Raw genomic sequence first — 21,666 nt, 5'->3', positions numbered from 1 at the left:
CATTAGCAGTGGAACACCAAGCCCTTTTCAAACTCATTAGTTGATAAAACAACCCTCTGATTTCCCATTAAAAAACCCATTCGTCCTCCCTCGCTGGCGATGCACCCCCCCTCGGCCCCCCGTCCCCCCGCCCCCACCTCAGCCCTACATTTCCACACCTTCAAAGCTACTCCTGAGACTGGGAAAGAAATGGCAGCTCTTACGCAATTTTCTTAAGTAGTTTGGTCAGACTCCACCCAGAGTGATTATGCAAGTGCATGGTTTTGCAGCTATTACCGTCATGTTAAGAAAAGCTTTACAAAGAAGTGCTGATGTGAACAGATTACATATTTTGCATCCACAGCATTTACAATTTGCTTCAATGTAGAATTTGATTTCCAAGGTTTTTTTCCTGTTCCCTCTTGGGATTTGGACCTGATGGGTTCTATTAAAGGACTGAAATAGAAAAGTAATTGTGTTTGATGCAGTTATTCTGTGACTGAATTTCTTATGCACTTAAAAAAGCCTTTTTTCTGCACGACCCCTGCGTCCTTTTTTGAAGCAATCAACCGAATCTTCAGCTTAAAGAGGAACACATCATTTCTGGTTTCCTGGCAGAATAACAATTTATTTAAATTTAGACAAAAGGAAATACATATTTGTGCTTTGTGCAGTTTAATGAACAGCTTGTTTTATATACACTTTATACACGTATATATATATATATATAATCTAAATTGCATTAACACCACCTATTGAATATTAATAAATATCAAAGACCCACTCCTCCCCCCGCACAGATTGGTACCTATCTGATAAAGGTGTAAAAAACCCATTATCTTTTGAATTTTCAAAAACATTCATTCAAATATGCGCAGTGTCAAAATTCAAGTCAGTATGTCTCATCCAGCCAGGATCAACATCGACTTCTCTTAACTCTCATCATCTCAAACAAAGGTCGTGAACCCATAAGTACCAGCAGTGTTTTGTCTCTGCTGTAATCCGGACGAATCAAACTAAGACAGGAGCGAGAGGGCAATCGCAAACAACACCAGCCTGAATCCACGCAGCTTAACCTTGTCTTTCAGCGTAATCGCTGTTGGTCTGAGATCCCGATAACGCACCTGAGCTTTAGCAATGGTTTTAAGAAGCACATATGCCTCTTGACACATTTCCTCATTGTAATGTAGATCTGACAGGCAGTTTTGGTTCTGAGAGAGAGAGAGAAAGAGAGAGAGAGAGAAAACCTAAAGTAGTAGCAACTGGGGTCGTCAAAGAGAGCCTTTTACAAATTTGCATGGATGTCCTCGTGTCGCAGCACTTTGTAGGTGATCCAGTAGAAGATATTGAATATGAGGAAGCTCAAGGGGAAGACGGCTCTGGATATGGTGTCAATGCGCTTGGCCCGGTCCACAAAACGCTTGTGAAGTACCTCTCCGTCGTACATGGTAACCGGAGGCGGGGGGGTGAACACAGTGGCCCCTTCCACAGCAGCACCATCTTTGGTCTGCAGGCAGTGACCCAGTCCGTAACCCCGGAAGTAAAAACCACGGCTCTCCCTCACCAGTTCCTCCTCCTGCGGGGTCAAGCATAGAGAGAAAGGATTGGGCTCTGGCTGTCAACATAGCCCCAGTTTGTTCCTCTCATGTTGCGATTATGGTACATTAAAGTCACACAACATTCGTTTCTCTGAAAAAAACAAAAACAAAAAAAAAAACCTGGCCATGTTTGAGAACCCCACATTCATTCAGCAAATGCTTATCGCTGTTCTACAGGTATTTCCCAAATCCTCAAAGCCTCTTCTCACCATCTGGATGCAGGGCAAAGAGATTTTGGACTCGTCTCTCAAGCAGCAACTGTATTTTCTATCCAGGTAGCTGAAAATTACATTCAATACGTTCTTGCTCTTTTGGTAAAAGATCGGAAAATATGAATGCATTCGGTTTGGTTTAGGAAATACAGTCACAAGTCGGGAAATATGTTAAAAAGAGACTGAGAAAAAAACGTTCAGTAAATCATAAGAGTATCAACATTTATTTATTTTACAGGGAACTTCCCTCTGTCAGTTACATGTAATGGTAAAACAGTATATGAGAGGCACAAACTGGGGCTAAAACGGGCTCTAACCTCAGATAAACTTTCCTTAATCAATTTAGCTTTTTGAAGTTTCTATGACACAAAGAGGGGAATCGGAGGGCATCATCATTAGGAGGAAGACAGGAAATTATAATCCTGAAAGTTAATCAAAAAATTAACCTCCATCTCTCCTTTGCAGCTCTTTTCAAAGTTGCAGAGTGACAGACCTTTCAAAATGTCTATTAATGAAAAGTCATGATCTCAACCCCACCAAAAAAAAACCCCTTGCACTTAGCATTATGCTTTGATGAATGGTGGGGGGCTTTTTTTCTTTTCTTTTCTTTTCTTTACAGTGAATGAGACACTGTTCCCGCCCTCTGAGGGAGAATATTAATAGACATGCAGCTTAACTCTGACAGCCCTGTGACACTTTGAGAGATTCACTTTAGCAGGGGGAAGTGAAGATGTGGGATCTAAATTGGATGATTAGTAGTCAGTGTGAAGTGCCCTGAAAGCTCTGATCCCTGCACCCCCCCCTCACTTTGTTTCTCTCTCATTGACCCTGGCAGCTCTCTAGTACTCTGCTGAAATTCTCATCTCTGTGCTGGACAGACTTGGCAGTGAGACCCTACCAGCTGCTGCTAAAGGTCCAGTACTACTAATGTATTTCACACCTGTCCCCACCTGTCTCTGACTGTTACATTTCTCCTGCACGCAATATTCATTCAGTCATTTGAAAACTGTTCTTACCTCTGAACTCTGCTACCTGCCCTTTGCTTGCACCGTCACTTTTGAGCTGAAGACTAACTTCAGCTTACTTCATTTACTGTGAACTTTGTCCCTCTTACATCTTCCCGGTTTAGAGTAACTTCTGCTAACTATGTATGCTGCTCTAGTGACAAATTGCACCATAGAATAGGGGTATAGGGAGCTCTTCTAGTACAGCTTAATTATCCCTCCTAAACCTTCCTAAACGATACAGTACATCATGTGCTAAGGTCTAATGGTGCGTTTCTCTAAAGATAATAGGTGCTCATTGTCTGTGCTCTCAGCAGCAGCTACACACTTAGTGATTTGTTGCCATAAGGTCAATTGAGACTGCTCTGATTATCACAATATTATGTATTTTGCTCTGTGGAGAATAAAGTAACTGTGGAGGTGGCTGTTTTCAGGGTGTGACCAGTGATGATCTCAGTTTTCCTAGTTAGCAGTGGAGGAAGAGGTATTCAGATCCTTTACTTGCGTAAAAGTAGCAATACCACACTGTACAAATACTCCACTACAAGTAGAAATCCTGCATTTGAAACTGTACTTTTCATTATATGTACTATATGTATGTGTACTACTATATGTACGTATTCATTATGCAGAAATATTATCAGTGTTTTATTATAACAATTTTCCAGCTGTTTCAAGGGGGGTTGAACACTTGATTTAGCTTAAGGAGTAGAATTATCTCATCAGAAAAATCACCAAATTTGGAGGCATATGTTTTTTGCTGGATAGGAAGGATATGAAAAATTTTAATCTTGAAAGTAATTAGTGAAAACAAGCTGTCAGACAAATGTAGTGTAGCAAAAAGTACAATATTTCCCTCTGAGATGTAGTGGGCTTGAAGTATAAAGTTGCATAAAATGGAGATACTCAAGTACAAGTACTAACCACCCGGTTAGCTTAGCTTGACATAAAGACTGAAAATGGGGGGAAACAGTTAGCCTCGCTCTGTTGGAAGGTAACAAATTTCAGTTTGACACTTTTTGTACAGGATAAATGGCGCTAGTAGCTCAAGTGTCTGTATTTTCAAACCTCTAAAATGGGACCCTTAAGTGCGCCACACATTCATGTTGGTGCACATATATGCGCTTATGCACCATAGGCGCTTTCATCCGGATGGACGACAGTTATTTCACTGCTTAGCACACCTGCTAAACGCTCCTTTCAATACCATGAATGCACCCCTGTTTTCAGTCTTAATGCAAAGCAAAGCTAACTGGCTACAAGCTCCTGGATCTTGAATCAATCTTGTCAACAAACTCCTGTCAATGACATTTCCAGAAATGATGAACTCTTTCTCTAAATTAGCTGGATGATTTAGAAGAAACACAACTATTGCTCTAAATGTCAACAGTCTTGGAGAGTGACCTAGAAAAAAGGGAGATTAAAAGTTGGATGACAAGGAGAGAACAAGAGGAGGAAATGTGTATTGAATTTAAAGTAGCCTTAAAAACAGATTACACGGTGGGAAAGAATAAAGGTCAATAATTCCAGGTTAGCCATGTTGGTATAAGAGGGCATACAGTCAGAAAAAGAGGGCTACAGCAACAAGCCTGAGATCAACACACAGAGGGGTTTGGCTGTGGGAGAAAGTCCAGAACATATTCAGGTTTGAAGCTAAAGCTGCACGACAGAATCAATTGGGGGGAGTGGGGGCACGGACAAGAATTGGGTTTGAAGGTCAGGGTGCACATGGGGTTAGTTTTTACCCTGGCACAGGCGCTGCAGTGGTGATTCATATTCCTGTAGGCTGAGCTGTTACCAGGGATGTCGTTCACTTTCCGCAACGACTCAACACTCCCAGGCTGACTGGCAAACACCTCCATCGGAAAGCAAGGCAGACAAATTGGAAGAAGAGTTATTGCTCTTTATTTCATCCTCTGCTGTAAAACGAGACTTCCGTTGTCTCTTGTAAGAGAAAATCATTAGTGTTGAAATTCTAATTAGTTTTGGACACAGTTAGTGTTTCAGTGGGAAGGAGAATTCCCCCTGCTTCATTTAAATGAAAAACCTACCTGTGCTGTGCCAAAAATAAAGCGATTAAAGACGCAAACTTCAAATTCGAACAACCAACTCGAGCAGACGTTCTCAGCTTGTAATTAAAAAGGCACCGTGAGTGTGATAATACAGGACATTATCTGCGCCAGTTAGTTTAGGGGACTGGCTTTGAAGACGAATAAAGCATCCTCAAGAGGCCAGGTCAAGTTATTTCTGCAGAGACTATAAATGGAATCTAGTTTTTATTTCTGTGATTTTGAAGGCTGTGTGGATTTACAGTACTTGCCGCAGCTGTGTTTGGCTCAGAAAGCACCAGAGACGAAGCCGGTAAAGTGCATTGATTAAAGCTGGTCAGTCTGAGATTTGTACACTCGGTCAGACTCCCGTGTGTCGATACCTCTCAGGTGCAGGGTTAGCAACATCCTGACTCCTCAGTGGGAGTAATTGTGCAGCTGATGTGTACAGGGGAAGTCCTTTCTTCTACAGACCATCATTTTCTCTGTCCTGTATTGATGCAGGAGGGCAGGCTGCCCGGTAAATCTGCTGGACTCTTCTGCCTTTTCAGGGAACTTTGCCATGAGTCTGGGAAGCTGCCCAGCCTGTGAGCTGTTTTAATGGGATTTTCAAGATGTCCCGTCTGTTTCTCTGGAGACAAATCTCTCTGTGTCGCAAAAGGTCTCTCACCTCTCTGTAAACACTTTTATTTGTCAACTTACAAGCTGTTTGCCTTGATAATTGCCGTTCAAGATTTGGATCCAATTTAGGGGATGCTTGGATGACAAATGGGGCCAAGATAAAAAACACAAGGGAGCCATTTTATATAGACCAATATCACAAACTTGCCTTCAGGGGCTTTGCAGTCAGGGACAGGGAAAATGTCCCCCCAGAGAGACAAAAGAAACCTCTGGAAGAGCAACAAAGGAAGGGACACCTCTTCCAGGACTGACAAACAAAATAGATGTCGAGTGTACAGAATAAATCAACATATCAAAAATTACAGCCTGGACAATCTGGACAACAAAACTAAAGATACTGCAAACATGTAACAGCAACGTGGATCTGGGAGGACGTCGAGCGAGTTCCAGGTGCCGCCAAACAAACAGGACCTGAGCCACAGGACTTCCTCTCCACCAAGGAAATGTTGCTGAAGATCAGGGTGAAATGACACTAATACATAACGTGTTCATGCATTATAGATCAGATCAACGCCACAGCACGTTTAGAGGAGCAGCTCCTCGCCGGTGCCACATTTGCCACCTGGTGCACACAAGCTAGCAACATCAGATGAGTGTCCTGGGAGTGGATGCACGCTTCCTTCGGGGCAGTGATACGCTCGGTGAGCGTGCTTCAGTAGAAAGGAAATACATGCTGCTGCTTACAACAAGGTTGGATAACACTGTAAGATTTGTGATATGTCGCTAGATTTTTTGATCTTTGCTCAGCTTTGAGGTTGCATGGATGTTGCATAAGATTTATGGTGTCTTAAGTTGGTCGGTTGAAGGTGATCAGATCTCTAACATTGTAATCAGACAAATATTTCAGCAAGTGAGACAGTGTGCTGGAGTTCTTCTCCTTGTTATCAAGTTGTACCTTCCTCCACACATTCAGGTGTGAATGCCGTCTTAGTGTCACAGAATACAGAAATGTATGAGTGTTGCAGGGTTCGGGTATCCCAGTGCCACAGGGTTGGTAGATAGGCTGTGGGTCTGTGTCAAATGTAGTGACAGAGGGAAAGGATCGCGAAGGCTCTTCACAGGTCAGCGCTCACCATGGAAATGAGCTGAACTGAAATAAGCTGTTCTTCCTCATGTAATATGACAGCCAGCTGTAGCGTGTTGATGTTGTCAGTTCCTGAATATACAGCGTCCCACAAAAACAAGAGGCATAAGTCAATGTTATAGAGGCTGACAAGGACTGATGTGTGTGTGTGTGTGTGTGTGTGTGTGTGTGTGTGTGTGTGTGTGTGTGTGCTTCCTTTTCAGAATCTGCTACAACGTGTGACCCAGTGTCTAAGCATGCTTTCGCCTGCGAGTGTGTGTGATTTACACTTACTATTCTTTGCTGCCGCTGCTTTTTCCTCAGCCTGATGAACTCCTTGTGTTGCCTTGAGACAAAGTTAACCGCTGCGTACTCCAGCAGGGCAGCAAACACAAACAGAAGACACACCGCCATCCAAATGTCAATGGCCTTCACATAGGACACCTGAGAACAGACAAGGTCACGTCATCAGCAGCCAATCAATGAGGCTAATGGATAATCTGTGGGTTGTTCCCATTCCTCAGCTTCCTCTTGCACATAATGACACACATCTTTGGGTTCGCCAAGATTTATAATGAGTCAGTGGGATGTGGGCAGTTGACACATAGCCATGAGACAGGTCACGGTTAAGACTCGAGGAGGGCCCGGCCCGGCCGTCCATGAGAGCGTACGTGTCACAGCAAATCAGCAACACCCACTGAGCAAGCACTGTGTGGAAACTTCACTCAATTGAGCAGCAGTTTGCTGACTGTTACAGAGACAGGCATAAAAGTGGGGAAAAACAGGAACTGACACATCAGTAGGGTGCAAACTAACTGAATGAAAACAACTTGGCAATGTTTTAATCAACACCTCCGCTGGATTACAGGCTCACACTGCAGCTGCCGCACATCTTAGTCTTTCTTCACTGTTAACATGCCATTTAACACCTCTTGACGACGTTTGCTGATAATAATTGAAAAATCAAATTATGTTACCATCTTTTTCATATTTCAGGCAGCGATTTCATTTTTGGTAACTACAAGTGTTCAAGACAGGAAATATGCACTGGAAAACTACCTGTCAATAAGTATGTATGTAAGTACCCAGACCACCAAAAATCTTAGTATGCACCTTGATTTGTAAACCTTGATTTCTGAGTCAGATCTCAGATGAGTTTTGTAATACAAGGACAATATGTTCTGTATTTAATTAACTATTTTTACATGCATACACCAATAAGGTAGACAAAATATTACAAACACTATTCCTTACAATACAGTCAGATATAAAATGACATCACAATAAAGAGAATGGATTCAGGCAAAGTTCATACCATGGTGCTAGAAGGCTTTATTATCATGGCTACCTGATAAAGCATTAGACTGACACATATTGGCTGTATCTGGCCAGCAGTGGCTTAAATTCACCATTGAGGAGGCCATTTTTGCTTGTAATTTCACTCCTGAAATATTATGATAGCCCCCCCCCAATATAAATCCATTTTCGAGATACAGAAACTCAAACTGTATAAGTGAGTTGATGTCCACAGGAAACAAATTGAAAAGCTCTCACTGCATTTTCTCACTGTCTTGAAGAAAATACTGTTTTCGTCTTGTCAAATACTGATTACTTTGACCTCTTCAGGCTTCTAAAAATGCTTCAAATGAAACAATCTCAGAAGGAATAACACATCCACACTGAGATGAGAAGCTGTGACGAGCTCTCTCGAGTCGAAATCTCTTCATTTTAAAGGGTCACAAGCCATATAGTTTGGGAACCGCTGGTTAAATGTGGCTGTGGAAGGTGAGAGAACAGCACTCCCTGTTCCTCATTACCACCACTTAGGTACCACTAAGCAAGGCACTTAACCCCCAACTGCTCCAGTGGAGCTGCTCAGTGGCAGATAAGACTGCAGTTGTACTGGGAGCTTCCAGGTGCGAATGTGAGTCTGGATCTTGGCGATTATTCCTCATTTAAATGAAGCATTTCACCGCTGGAAAAATGGTTGTTCATAAAACTGGGCTGTCTACGCAGTGGAAAGAAAACATTGAGGCTTGAAATGCACAAAGCAGTAACAGAATCTTGATTCATATTTGATCAGCATTGCCTAAATTTGACAGTTTGATCTGAGCCTCTTCTTCTATGTTATTTGTTTCTGTGGAGGTGGGAGTAAAGAAAAAAATGCAGTAGTACAATCTGTAGTTGGAACAACAACCCTAGAGCCTTAGCAATAGTCCACCAGATGAAATGTGGGGAGCTCTGGGTGCATGGAAGGAAATTAAATATTGATCATTTGCATTAACTACCCACATTGTAATGATACAAATCTGGTTGAAAATTTGCAAAGATTCCCTTTAAGCAAAAAAACAAAAAACAAAACACTCTTCCTCAGGGTCAAAAGCACATAAAATGCAGTCAAGCCCAACAACCACTAAAGAGCATTAACTGGTAATGTAGCACCAGGCAGAAGTGCTGTTGCTATGGTTACCAGCAATCTAATACACCATGTGCACTGATTTAGATCATTGGTTAAACCGTTGGCTGGATCCTCATGGTATTCTACATCACATTTTTTAATGGACACCTGCCAGCCAATCAGAAAGAAAGACCTGACCCTCTTGTTGGTATAATGGCGTGTGTGCTCCCCCCTGCTGCCTAATCTTCTCCCCAGGTTCTGTGCGCCCTGCCCTGCATGTTTTTCTCATGCCGGTGTCCTCACCCCACCTGGTCCTTGTTTGTCTGCTCCCACTCAGTGTCTAAATCAGGACCTGCCTCATGCAAAGTCAGCATTTCATGACTTAATATGCTGTAATAGGTCATCCCATTCCAAGCCCCCCTCCAAATGCCTTTGCCTCAGTAGACCTTTTGCAGTCCTGAGTAAACAAAAATCCATTGCGCGTCTGTCACTTGTTTCGTGGAGCATTTGGGTTGGCTTTGTCAGCTTGTCAGGAAATATCAGGTATGAAGTGTAATGGTATTTTTCTAAATCATGCATCACTTTTTGGGGGATATGTCAGAGCAAAATGTCAGAACAGTCTGCAAAGTTTCAGACTAGGGCCATAATCCATTTATTAGATTTTTTTTTATCAAGTCACTGACCTTTTTGTTGAGCTGATAGCATTATGTAATGCTATTTCCTCTCATACACACTTGCTTATTGAAGGAAGACGAGCATATGATTCGTTACAAAATTGGTTTCTGTGACCAATATTTCAAGTTGTACAGCAGAGAACTTCTATTTTATTTGTGCTCCACTGATTTTCAGACGCAGTCGGCAAGAAACGTCTTAAATAGCCCAACATCAGGTTTTAAATCTCTGACTGTCAAAATACCCCATTTAATTAGAAAAACAAACACAGGAATAGATCATTTTGTTGCCTTTGCTGTAATTCATCCCCTGCATTTCTGGTTTCTAGTTGATCAGACTGCCCAGTAAACAGTCCACCTGCAACAAAGAATCCACCTTCCCCTATGTACAAACCATCATACATCTCAATCATTGGTCTCCAGACCCACCTTGGGCAGGGAGGCTCTTGAACCAGAACTCTGTGTGGTCATCGTCAGTACAGTGGTGATGCCCAGACCCACTCTGGCTGGTGCTGCGTCCATGTTTATCCAGAAAGACACCCACGAGAGGATGACGATGAGGAGGGAAGGGATGTACATCTGGATCAAGTAGTAGCCCATTTGGCGTTCCAAGTGGAACTTCACCTCAATGCAAGTGAATTTACCTGCAGACGAATGACAAAGTACATTCAACGGTCTTGCACTGTTTTTTAAATAAACTGTTAGAATGGGAGAAAAGAATCTAGATATATGCTAAAGACATGATGGAATTATGGTTGAAGCAACTCATGGTATAAGCTGAGTCCCAACAAGAACCAACGTTGAACAGCAGCTCCATTATAATTTAGATTTTCATTGTGGCTCTACACCCTGAATGTAATTCATTTTGTACCTGTGTTGTAATACTTAGTGCAGTAGCCCAAATCCTTCTCCTCTTTTAGCACAAACTGGGGGAGGGTGAGATCATCAGCCACCTGTACGGGGTTCTCAGACAGCCACTCAAAGATCAAGTCATTCATGGTGTAACCAACTGTGAAAAGAAACAGAGGAGATACTGAAATCAGGAAGAAACAGTAAGAAATGTGTCACCTTAGCTGAGATGACACTGAATAGAATAGACTCCTATTCTTCTATCCATGAATCTTGCAAATAATTTCAGACAAATTCTAACATACCTGAGTAATATTATGCATTGAATTGTTCAATCATGGCATGCATTTTACTTTTAATGTTTTCAAGTCAGTCGTCGATAAGATGCTCTATTATTGTTCATTATTTGACAGGCTCTCATATATCAGACATGTCAAATCTTTAAAAAAACTGGGTAAAATTAGCAGATCAATGCATTTCAGTGATACGCCAAAAATCCAGGGAGTGGCACGTTTTACTTGCAACTGCACTCCATCATTTTCATCATTATATTGATAAGTAGACATCAAAACAAGGCTGCGTATTGGTTACGGACTATGAGGGGGGAATGCATCAGTCACAGGATATATCAGTTACATGTCTTGTTGCTAATAGAATTACAGACAAGCTGTTTAGTGGATATTTCCACATACTGCATGAAACCAAATGCACCACGACACTGTTAAATATTCTTTTCTTATCACTTTTTGCTGCGATCCTCATCCCTCCCTTCTTACTTCTTAACCTAATTTCTTTCCTACACAAACACTCTGCCTGGGATCTTGTTACCACGGTACAAACTCTATGCCTGAGAAACATCAGAAACCTTGACTAATGAGACTCAGACAGAGAGAGAGAATGAAACTTGGACTATTGCAGTGATGTAATGTCGCTTCAGCCCATCTGTCCAGCTACCAGCTAACCTCTGCCATTGTGTTTGTCACAGTAAAGGTCACCCACCACAGCTACAGTCATGTTGTCATGGTTTCCTGAAGGTTACAGAATAAGAGAGGGCATATCTGCATATCTGCTGCATATGACAGGAGATATTGTATGTGCTAACACACACTGAGCTGATTAGTGTGTGTAATCTTCCCAATGAACACTACCACCCATGTGCACCAGTACTAATTGCAGATGAATATACAGTCTAGTAAAGCACTTTGACACTCAAGTCAATAATTATTTTGCTTCCACACACAGTTGATTTGCCTGCTCGTTTTGAAGGCTGCACTGCTTCTCACAGCTGCCTGATCAGAGCTGTATTAAAAATGCATGCCACATGCAACAAAAACACAGGATTCCTTGCACATCTGAATAACATTTGTGTCTGCTGGGACCCTTTAGGGCCTAAGTTACAAAGACATCAATTATTCAAGATGTTATAACCTATCCCATACCACATGCCTGAAAAACACAGGTATCTTGTTGAGAATTCACTGTCATTCGCACAACCTGCTGTAACAAACAAGGGGAATACCAATGCTCTCCTAAAATAATGAAATGATGTTTCGCCAGCTACAGCTAAGAGGCGTAAAGCCATAATTGACATAGTGTTCAAGGTGCAATAAAATAAGTGAAATTCATGAGGCAGGATGTCTGGAATACCTTAGCAGGTAGACTCTTAGCCACAGACCATGTTCTTTCATGTTAAAAAGCAGTTCACCTAATGAAAGCCACGATCTTAACTCAGCTATGGTTATGCTTCAGATTTGCTGTCTTAGTATTGCTTTGGACTTACAGTGTAAAGTAGATTTGAGGTTACTGGACACTAATGGCTCAAGGCAAAGCGAAGTGGTATAAGCTGCATATATGGGGCTTTGATGTGTCAGAGTGAGGCAGAATCTTCTGGTTGGTTCTATTTATATATCTATATAAGCCCATGGCATGAAAGGCCAGAAAAGAAGATTGGCCTTGGCTGTCTCAAACCCCAAAGATAACTTTTTCGCCCCCATCACCCGCCTCTCTCTCGTTTTCTCATGTTGAACAGACGGTGTTTCCACAGCTATGCTCATGGCAATAAAACCTATGATGTCCTGCTAACATCGAGCTCTAGCCAAGGTGATCACACCCTTGGGTGTTGTACTAGCACTTGTCAACTCAAGGCCAAGTATACTCACCAGGCCTTTAATCAGAAATGATTACATCTGCTTTAATGGCAGCGTGATGCGATACAGTTACCCCAACAGGAACGCAGACAAACTGCTGCTTTAAGGATGCATCTTTTTCCTCTCCCATACACTCCTAAAGGATGAAATATCTTTATATTAAATATAAAGATATAAGATATAAAAACAATAAATTCAGTGCAGAAATTTTCTGCACGAAATTTATTGGTTTTTTATCTGTTTGTCCCTGTATTAATTTACAGATATAAATCATGCTGCCTCCTGGACAAAGAGGGGGTAACAAGTTCTTTACAAACCAGTACCTCTTGTTCTTGTTGAATCCGATAAGGACGTAGGTAGAGATACCAGCATTCAGCTTGACTTATTTATCTGTGAGCAATGCTTCTGAAACGGTGCAGTAACTTAATGGTACGAATGCTCCTTCTGTTTCCTCCCTTTTTGCTAGACTTCAAATTCTTTTGTTCCTATGACAGGGAATCAGGTCACCTCTAGGCACAGAGGGTGGGTCAAATATAATAAAAGGGACACAAAATTAAAGTTTTATTATTTATATCCTGGAAATTGGTTTCATGAGGGCAGATATCCGACTATCTCTGCTAAAGGCAAGGAAGGCTGAAAATGGGCAAAATTATTCTTCCCCTGCGTTTTATCAGTGCAATAACATTTAAAAAGGTTTCAAATGCCTTTTGTGCATTTTGTTAACTTTTCTTTTCATAATTGTACAGTAGCCTAAACATGAACAAGTAGGCTGAAGAATGATAAACGACTGACAGTGTGCTAAGCCAGCTGCTACCTCTCAAATGTTCTGTACTTGTGGTTTACAACGAAAATGAGGGCAGAATTATAAATCAAAATTCTTAGTAATTTTTGAAAAAATGGGTCCTCGATTTCAGGCGGTGTAGATAAAAGCAGGCTTCTCATTTATAGCTTACAACCACTGATTTTGTCCTAACACAGCTGCAGCTAGCTAAGACTAAACTCTGCTGAAGTAGCATCCATGACAGAGTATGGACATACCAGGCTGCACAGTGGATGTGCTTTTGAACAAGGCTTTTTCAATATAGCCCCACAAGATAATGTAGTATTAAATGCCACTACCTGTGGAGGTCATGCTGGATTACTGCAGGTAGTAAGTTAGTTAGCATGACGTGCTAATGTCTGCGGCCAGCAGACAAAGACACTGCTTAAACCATTCCTAACACCTTTGCTCTTGTATTTTTGGTTTTGGAGAGGGTAAAAAAAAAACACCATCCACCATACACAGAAATCCATAGCTTGAAGACCTGCTGTGCCTGGCTACTGTGGCTAAGCTTTGATTGGACAAATCAATCAGGGAAAGGATTTAGCAAATGGTCAGTTGTGCTTTTTTCCCCCTGAAACATCACAGCACACGGATTGCTGACGAGCTTAATGGCAGCAATCACGTTGCAATATCATTAACTGACCACCAACACATAACATGCAATTCGAAAAGATAAAGGAACCGTTTTCCACATGGACTCTGTGAATATAACTCTGATAATGAGAAAAATTTAAAGTTACGATTCAGTTCCTACCAATAAAGCAGGCTTAGACACTTTACAACAGAGGCAAAAGGTAGAAAATTGAGAAGAGGGCGGAGATAAAAAGAGGAAAATGAGACAAAAGGAAGAGGAGGAAGCGAAGAAGACTCACAGCTTTCAAGCTGCATGGTACAGGTCTGAATGTCCATGGGGAAATTCTTCAAGTCCATAGGGCAGGACAGGGTAAGAGTCAGCCTGAGATAGAAAAACAGATCGGAAAAGAGAAGAGGAACAATAGGGGAAGTCAAAAAGCACAAAAGGGCTCAAGAACAAGACACAGAAAGACGAGGAGGACTGATGGGTCATTAAAAGAACAGTGAAATCACTGATGAGCCGCTTTTTTATTATTATTATGAAACAGGAGAATCAAATGTGACAAAAGACAAAATCTACAGATTTCCCTTTAAAAACAGTGGATTGGAAAACATATTGAGTCACTGCCATTTGATTGCTCATCGCACCGCAGTAATGGCCAAGTAATTGGTGTAGGCATCTCTACTTTTATTTGTTGTGGTGTTGATGCATTAAGCCTTCAAGAATCCTCAAAGAAGAGAGAGAACAAGCGCTTTTTAGGAGTCTGTCCGTGAGGAAAGCTGCGTAATTACCTGCTCTAACGTATCGCCCAGAGGCGAGACAACAGCTGCCAGCTGTATACACACAAGCACCCATTTGCTACTGTGTTATGATGACACAATATCTTTTTCACCAGCTGAAGAACAAACTACAAACACTCAAATGATTGACTCTCCTAACTGACTATATTGCATCATGATTTTAGAGGACATGAAGATGTTTGATAACTATAAAACATAGTAAGCAAATATAGAGGAATGAGGTGGTGATTGTCTGTATTTGCAATACTGTGAGTTGGACAGTACTCAATGACTGCAATCTACATTTGTAGTTACCTGATGCTGTACAGAACGCTGCCATCTTGGAAAATCCGTAGAAGCTTGTTGTCAGTGGTGACTTCATGGAAATTGGCTCCTTTCTCGTTTGCGAAGAATAAATCAGGTTTCCAGATCGAGTCCAACATGGATGGATCCAGATCAAGGGAGTCATCTGGGTATTCGCTGTAGGCCAGGCGAGGGTCATTCCATTTCTGCCGTAGAAACACGTTGAGCCTGTAGTCCTGTGGAAGAACTCAGGGCAGTTAATGGAAAATATATCATCAGGGAACGTTGTAGTGGAGATGGTGAGCTTAGAGGAAGATCATTCTGCAGTAGTGATTTGAGAGGTTTCTGGGAATTTTCCATTGGTCACTATTGGAGTGTATTCTGACTGACAATAAATTTAAATTGATCGGAGCTGTTGTACAATTTTAACAATCCCCTTCCTTCGATGAAATAATGCTTCAAAGAATAAATGTACATTTTTTTAGCTATTAAAACTTTTTTCATATGCAATGATATAACGCCCACTACAAAGAAACGGACTATGATGTACAGTCCACCGTATGTCATGTGTATCCCATGACAACACAGTGAACAATGGGTCCTGGATATAACATCAGGCAGATCATTGATTGTCAGTAGAATAATGGCATTTCCTTGGACACTAAGTGCTATACTTGAAAAATGCTTCTGTAAATTAAAGTAATGTTTTCATATGTATCTCCCATTCATGATGACAGATGCGAGCACTGGAGTTATTACAGATGCTCCATCTCGGTCATGTAACCTGGCTCAGGCTAATTAAGGCATCGCTCTTGGTAAAGTGTCCCTGCTTCACCATATTTTCCTGAAGTGGCTGACTGAAAAAGATGGTGTACTGTTTGTTCAGCCGTTGGAGCCATGTGCTGCTGGTGAATAGAGGGTTGGCAACGAAAGCCGGGCCAAGGACAAGTACTGAACACAATCACTCCAGCCTGCAGCCAGCATACACCAGTAATTAAATTAGAAATCTAATCTGCACAATTAATTCATCCGTGGGCATTGAATTGTTCCTTTTTCTTACTTTATCAGAATGAAAAGCATGCTTCACCAGTGCAAACAATGACATCATTAGTGTCGTCGTTCTCTGGGATGACCTGCCTGGAGGTCCGACCCTGTGAACCTCACTCAGACTCTCTTAAACAGTTCACTGCTGTATTGTGCTGACCCAGCAGCTGTAACACTGTAAATGCAGACTTTAGGACGGACATTTCTCCCTGAACCCCTCGTCCTCTCTCATACCTCTTTTCATTCACTTTCTCAATTTTTCATTTTAATTGCAGAGTGGACAGTTCATTATCAGCATGTCAGTGACCCATTGGTCTCTGAAGGTTGCACTGTTATGCTCCAGGAAACACAGAAATGAGGGAACGGATTCGGCACGGAGTGGATTAGCAGAGAAGATGGTGGGAAAGAAAGAGGATGGCGTATGTCCATATTTCTATATATAAATCATGCTGAGACGCTGCCGAACCGTACTCCATAATCACAAATAGAAACAAATAAACTACAGTGAGATTTATAAACACAATAAACTACTGTTTTACAATAAAAACATGTGCTTCTCTATCATATGTGAAATGCTTTATATCTTCTTACCATTGTAGTTTCTGTGATGGACCCGAAGCTGTTGATGAAAATATTACAGGTGACGTTCACAGGTGGGCCTGAGGGAGGAAAAAACAGACTAAATTCACACATCTTTCACATCAGTTTGGATTCATGAGATTGCAATGCTGTCCCCATTAAAATAGCAACGATATTATTACATTGATATACATAGTGTGACTTAAAGATTACTTAACATGCTCATACAGACATTGTGACTGACGTTGTACCAATGCATGTCATTCCAGCCTCACGTCTGCTGTTGGAGAGCTTGCTTTTTAAAGACTCTTGGAGAAAGCATGTTTTTCAGGCCTGTCACTTTCAAGTGTAATTACAGCCAAAAAAAAAAAAAAAAAAAAAATCAAATTTACTGAAACCGACTTCAAAAAGTTTGAAGAAAAAATTCAGAGGAAGCGACAGATAATGCTGGCATTGCTAAGAGCAAAGAAGGTCTCACAGATGCATCTGCCCACATTCTGGTGTCTGGTGAGAAAACTGTCGATTGCAAACATTTTGAAAATTATGTTGAAATGATGTGCCTCTACTTTGAAACAGCAAGTGCATTTGCTGAGAAACGTCAACGGAATTAAGTTTTTATCAACATAATGAGGAAACCTGCAAAATCATCACTGACCACATATTTCATTTGTTTTACCTCTAATATCCTTGAAGTAGCTATAACATACAACATCCATTAGCAACTAGAACATGGATGCAGTTTTAATGGTTTTGTTTAGGCACTCAAAGCACTTTGTCAAGGTTTGGCAAGACTGTGGTCTTAAAAAACTCAACAATGACCTGAAGTACAACATAGGTTGTGTAAACATTTAACCAAAACCATGTGTTAGTGTGGCTCCATCTATTTCTTGAAGATGCCCACTTAAGCAATAGAGTCCAAACGTATGGTTGGCTCTTGCTTCAACACAAAAATCATTCTTCTTTTCAACTGTTTACTTAAAACTTCTTCAAATACAAAATATTAACAAAATACCTAAATCATACACAAATATAATAAGTGGAGTAAATGCAGCAAGAACGTAAGCATATATAAACACAGTCAAAACCTACTGAGCTCCAGACCTTCACACCTTCAACTGAATCATCTGACAAGAACAAGCAACCATGTGATACATCTTGACCAATCAGAGGCAAGGGCTGAATACAGTCATTACTGGTGCAGTTAAGCACACTGCAGTGGAACTATGGAACTGCTTATCCTTAACAAATCCAATACAGTAAAATCTAAATTGGTGTATAAATGACTCGAACACCATAATCTTTGTCTAACCGTACATTGAGGATATTATCTTTGGTATCATCATGCATGAACGTCCATAAATCCACTTGGAGATTATGGAAAAAAAGACTGTCATAACTCCAGAGTTTGCCTGAGAATCAGCAATTTTAAAAAGTTCAGCTGAGATCACGCCGCAGTGTCTGACAGAACAACATACAGCACATACACATGACAGGGGTCAGCTGTTTAGCTTTCACAGCACGGATCCACCGGTCCTTGTTTTTGTTTTCTTGTTGTGCTTTCTGCTGGATTTTCTTGAGGGCTACTGTGATGGTCTGCCTTGGCATACACTGTACCTTTGAAGTTGGGTCTGATGCGGGCATCATATCCTGACGTCTTCCCCATGAGCTTGTCCAGGAAGTCAGAAGGCGACAGCTGTGGTCCTGCCCTGCCGGGGGGCTTTATCTCCTCCTTACAGGAGCTCAGTCTGACATTACCCAGGGAGGGAGGGAGGGAGGGAGGGAGGGAGAGTGGGAACAAATACAAAGAGAAAGAAAAGGAGAGAAGATTTGGGAAACAGCAGAGGAGGAGTGTGTGTGTGTGTGTGTGTGTGAGAGAGAGAGAGAGAGAGAGGTAGCAGTGGGGGTGGTGGAAAAAAAATAATGAGAATCCAACAGAATGAGAAGCCAACAGCTATCACCAAGTCAGTCATCAGCAAAAAATACCCAGCGGTGGATGGGGAAATGAGGGTGAAAAATGATGACTGAATGGCTTGCCTCAGCTGGCAACTAAAAGCTTATCTATTTCACATCATGTCTGAGACTTATTGTGGTTGTTAGGCTCTAACTACAGAGAGGCAAAACAGACTCTGAGGTAAACTCGTCCCTCTCCTGCGCTTCCCACTGCTCGTGGCTTAGCAGGTGTAAGGCTCGACAGATTGATGGCTCAATTGTAATGCTATGAATGTCACACCGGGGAGAGGAGGGAGTTGATACAAGCTCCAGTGAGGCTCAGGCAGCCACTGACAGGAATAGCCAACAGGCCCGAGCAAAAGTAAAGAGAGAAGCGGAGATAGAGAAAAGCAAAGAAAGGTGGCGGGAAAGAAGGAAAATGTGCTTTACACCAGGAAAGCCGGGTTCATAATGGGTGTGATTTCTTGCCAGTCCCTGCAGGAGCTCAGCTGATTGCATCCCATGCTTCTGATACAGCTGTTAACAGTTCACGATCTGTCATGATCTGAAGCTCTGGAGTACAAACGGCTGGTTCACTCCCCTCTGAGGCACAGCTTTACTGGTGCCCTGTGTTCTTCATCACTGATCCACCAATCTTACAGCCTCTTAGCTGCCTTTAGAGTTACATAAACCGCATCATCGGGGCGACAGGATCGAGGTCTTCGTGGAGGATATTTTTGGCATTCAAGAGTAATGCTGAGCAGATCGTGAGAGATTTTCCCGTTTTAATAGTATCAGCAACAATGGGTTGTTTGCAGTCATGTGACGTTAAATTCAGATGGAGGGAAGGAAGTAAAAACCGCAATGGACGAGATGAAGGAAAGTTCTTGCTGTGCTAGTTTAGATGAAATTATGAGAGAGAGGTATAAACAGAACGTTATGAAGCAGAGCGATTCTTCAACTGAACTGAAAGATTTGCTGCTACCGAGGCAGCAGATATGACCACCTATCTGGTCATTCAGGCGCTGTTCTGCTCTAGAAACCAAATGAAAACAGACAGAAGTATGGAGGCATATGACTTAATTGTTAGCATTTGGGTCGACGACCTCTGTACCAAAGTCGTTTTTTTTTTTTCTAGGGTGTGTAGCTTTAATTGTGCTGTGGATTAACCTAGCAACAAATGCTCAAAGCCACAGTGCTAAATGTTGACGTTTATGTTATGATTGTTTTGCAAGGTTAACCACTCACAAAGGTCCGGTGAAACGCCGTCGTTTTTTGGCATTATGAGTGTGTTTTATAGTGCTTCCTATACAGATGATCACTTCCTGCCCTCCATCTGCAGTTTGTGCCACAACAGAGGAGTCATGTGACGTGTAAACGACCTATTAGGAATTGTTCGTAAATAATCTATTGTGATGATTTTGACTCCTTGACTGTGTTATAATTATGAAACCATAAGGGAACTAAGGGTCCAGCAGCTAATCGCACAATATTGGGTCCGGTCGAACAGACAGGGCCCCGTGGGATACAGTCCCACGATCTGAGCCAAGTCCTCCACTCCGCTGTACTATTACTCATGTTGAGCATGTCTCTACAAAATATATAATACTAAAGCATTTACTCAAAAGATCATGTTGGCCTTGTCTGGTCTCACATAGATTGCTTACTGACACCTACATTTGAGGTGTCCTTGCTCACTCATGAATTGTCAATGCTTCCCAGGCTTCAGATGGAAACCAGCATGTTGTCAATATCTCAGTGCTCTGAATTGACAGTGTCTGTCCTTCGATGTCTGAATCTGAATGAATGCAGCCATCTGTATAAATCAATCAAGGAATAAGTAAGTGTAAAGTGTTGCGTTAGCAAGGCTGTAGGTCGTGTCAAGACCACCTCTAATTTGTTTAAATTATTTTAGCTTTCTCAAGCACAAAACATCCTGTAAAATACATACTATCATTAAAAAAATGATTCATTTGATTGTTTTCTGATCTGCGATGGCTTCTGTTGAAGTATGATTAGGTTTAGACACAGAAACTCTTTGGTTAAGTTGAGGGGAAAACTCATGGTTACTAGAAAAACTATTTGGGTTAGGTTAGGAAAGGATTATGGTAATGTTTAAAAGAGCACGATTTTGACTGTTGGTACAAAACAAGATGTCTTCTGTGTATCGACGCCCACGCTTTACTCACTGGGACCTCATCTGTGAGAGGATTTGCAGTACTATGGCATTTAGCTACAGTGGCCAAAACTGTTTTTTGTACAGGCTCTAAACATATTTATTTCTGCTCTAAAGATGGCCATTTTAAAATGGGGGTATATGGATTTTTTTTTTTCCTGGAGCCAGCCTCTCGTGGCCATTCAGGGAACTGCAGTTTTTGGCACTTTCGCATTGGCTGATACATTAAATGGGCTTCTTCTGTGATCAAATTGGTGTTAATGATGTTACACATCAATAGTAGCTGTCTCAGGTTAATGTGCCACTAATACATGTTCTAAGTAATCACTGTTGGACTAACTGTATATGAACGCATCACTGTTTCTACCGTGATGGTGTTCAGATTCTGACTGACTTCAGTTCAGTCTGTTTCTGGTCCAAGCTGTTACGATCGTGACTCTGTCTGCTCAGTACAGTTTCATACAGACAGTCAACGTCTCTGCTCTGCAACTCTATGTGTTTAATATATGAATGACTGTGCTGTACTTCGAATGAGGGATTGACGTTGATCTGTCAATGGTAATCCTGGTGATATGTGTTTCTTAGAGAGAGGAACAATGTAACTCATTAGCAGCTTGTCTATAAAATACTCTTGTGAATCCAGTTTTCTGATTATTGGACTAATTCATTTTCCAGTACCTCTTTAATATCTCATCTTTTTTTGATTTGTGATCACTATCACTAAATGTTTTCTCTTTTGTCCACTACTGTCTTCACAGGTCTTTTCAAAGCGCTGCATAACCGTGTGTGCACACATACTGAAGGCCGAA

At 41.5% G+C, this 21,666-nt stretch overlaps 1 protein-coding gene across 1 annotated transcript in view; it reads right to left on the bottom strand.

Moving 5' to 3' along the window:
- Positions 1-582: 582 nt before the first annotated feature.
- The window catches only part of glra4a (glycine receptor, alpha 4a), a 46,546-nt gene continuing 25,462 nt past the window's right edge, over positions 583-21,666 (bottom strand). Inside the window, exons 2-9 of the mRNA XM_070962539.1 lie at positions 18,367-18,497; positions 16,765-16,832; positions 15,142-15,365; positions 14,346-14,428; positions 10,526-10,663; positions 10,084-10,298; positions 6,880-7,029; positions 583-1,555 (exon numbers count right to left, since the gene is read on the bottom strand). Of these exons, the coding sequence (XP_070818640.1) occupies positions 1,265-1,555; positions 6,880-7,029; positions 10,084-10,298; positions 10,526-10,663; positions 14,346-14,428; positions 15,142-15,365; positions 16,765-16,832; positions 18,367-18,497 (1,300 nt within the window). The 3' untranslated portion in view covers positions 583-1,264. The remainder of the gene's footprint in view (positions 1,556-6,879; positions 7,030-10,083; positions 10,299-10,525; positions 10,664-14,345; positions 14,429-15,141; positions 15,366-16,764; positions 16,833-18,366; positions 18,498-21,666) is intronic.

Source organism: Chaetodon trifascialis, chromosome 5 (assembly GCF_039877785.1).
Source record: "Chaetodon trifascialis isolate fChaTrf1 chromosome 5, fChaTrf1.hap1, whole genome shotgun sequence".
Classification (NCBI taxonomy): domain Eukaryota; kingdom Metazoa; phylum Chordata; class Actinopteri; order Chaetodontiformes; family Chaetodontidae; genus Chaetodon; species Chaetodon trifascialis.
This window is presented reverse-complemented; position numbering and strand designations above follow the sequence as displayed.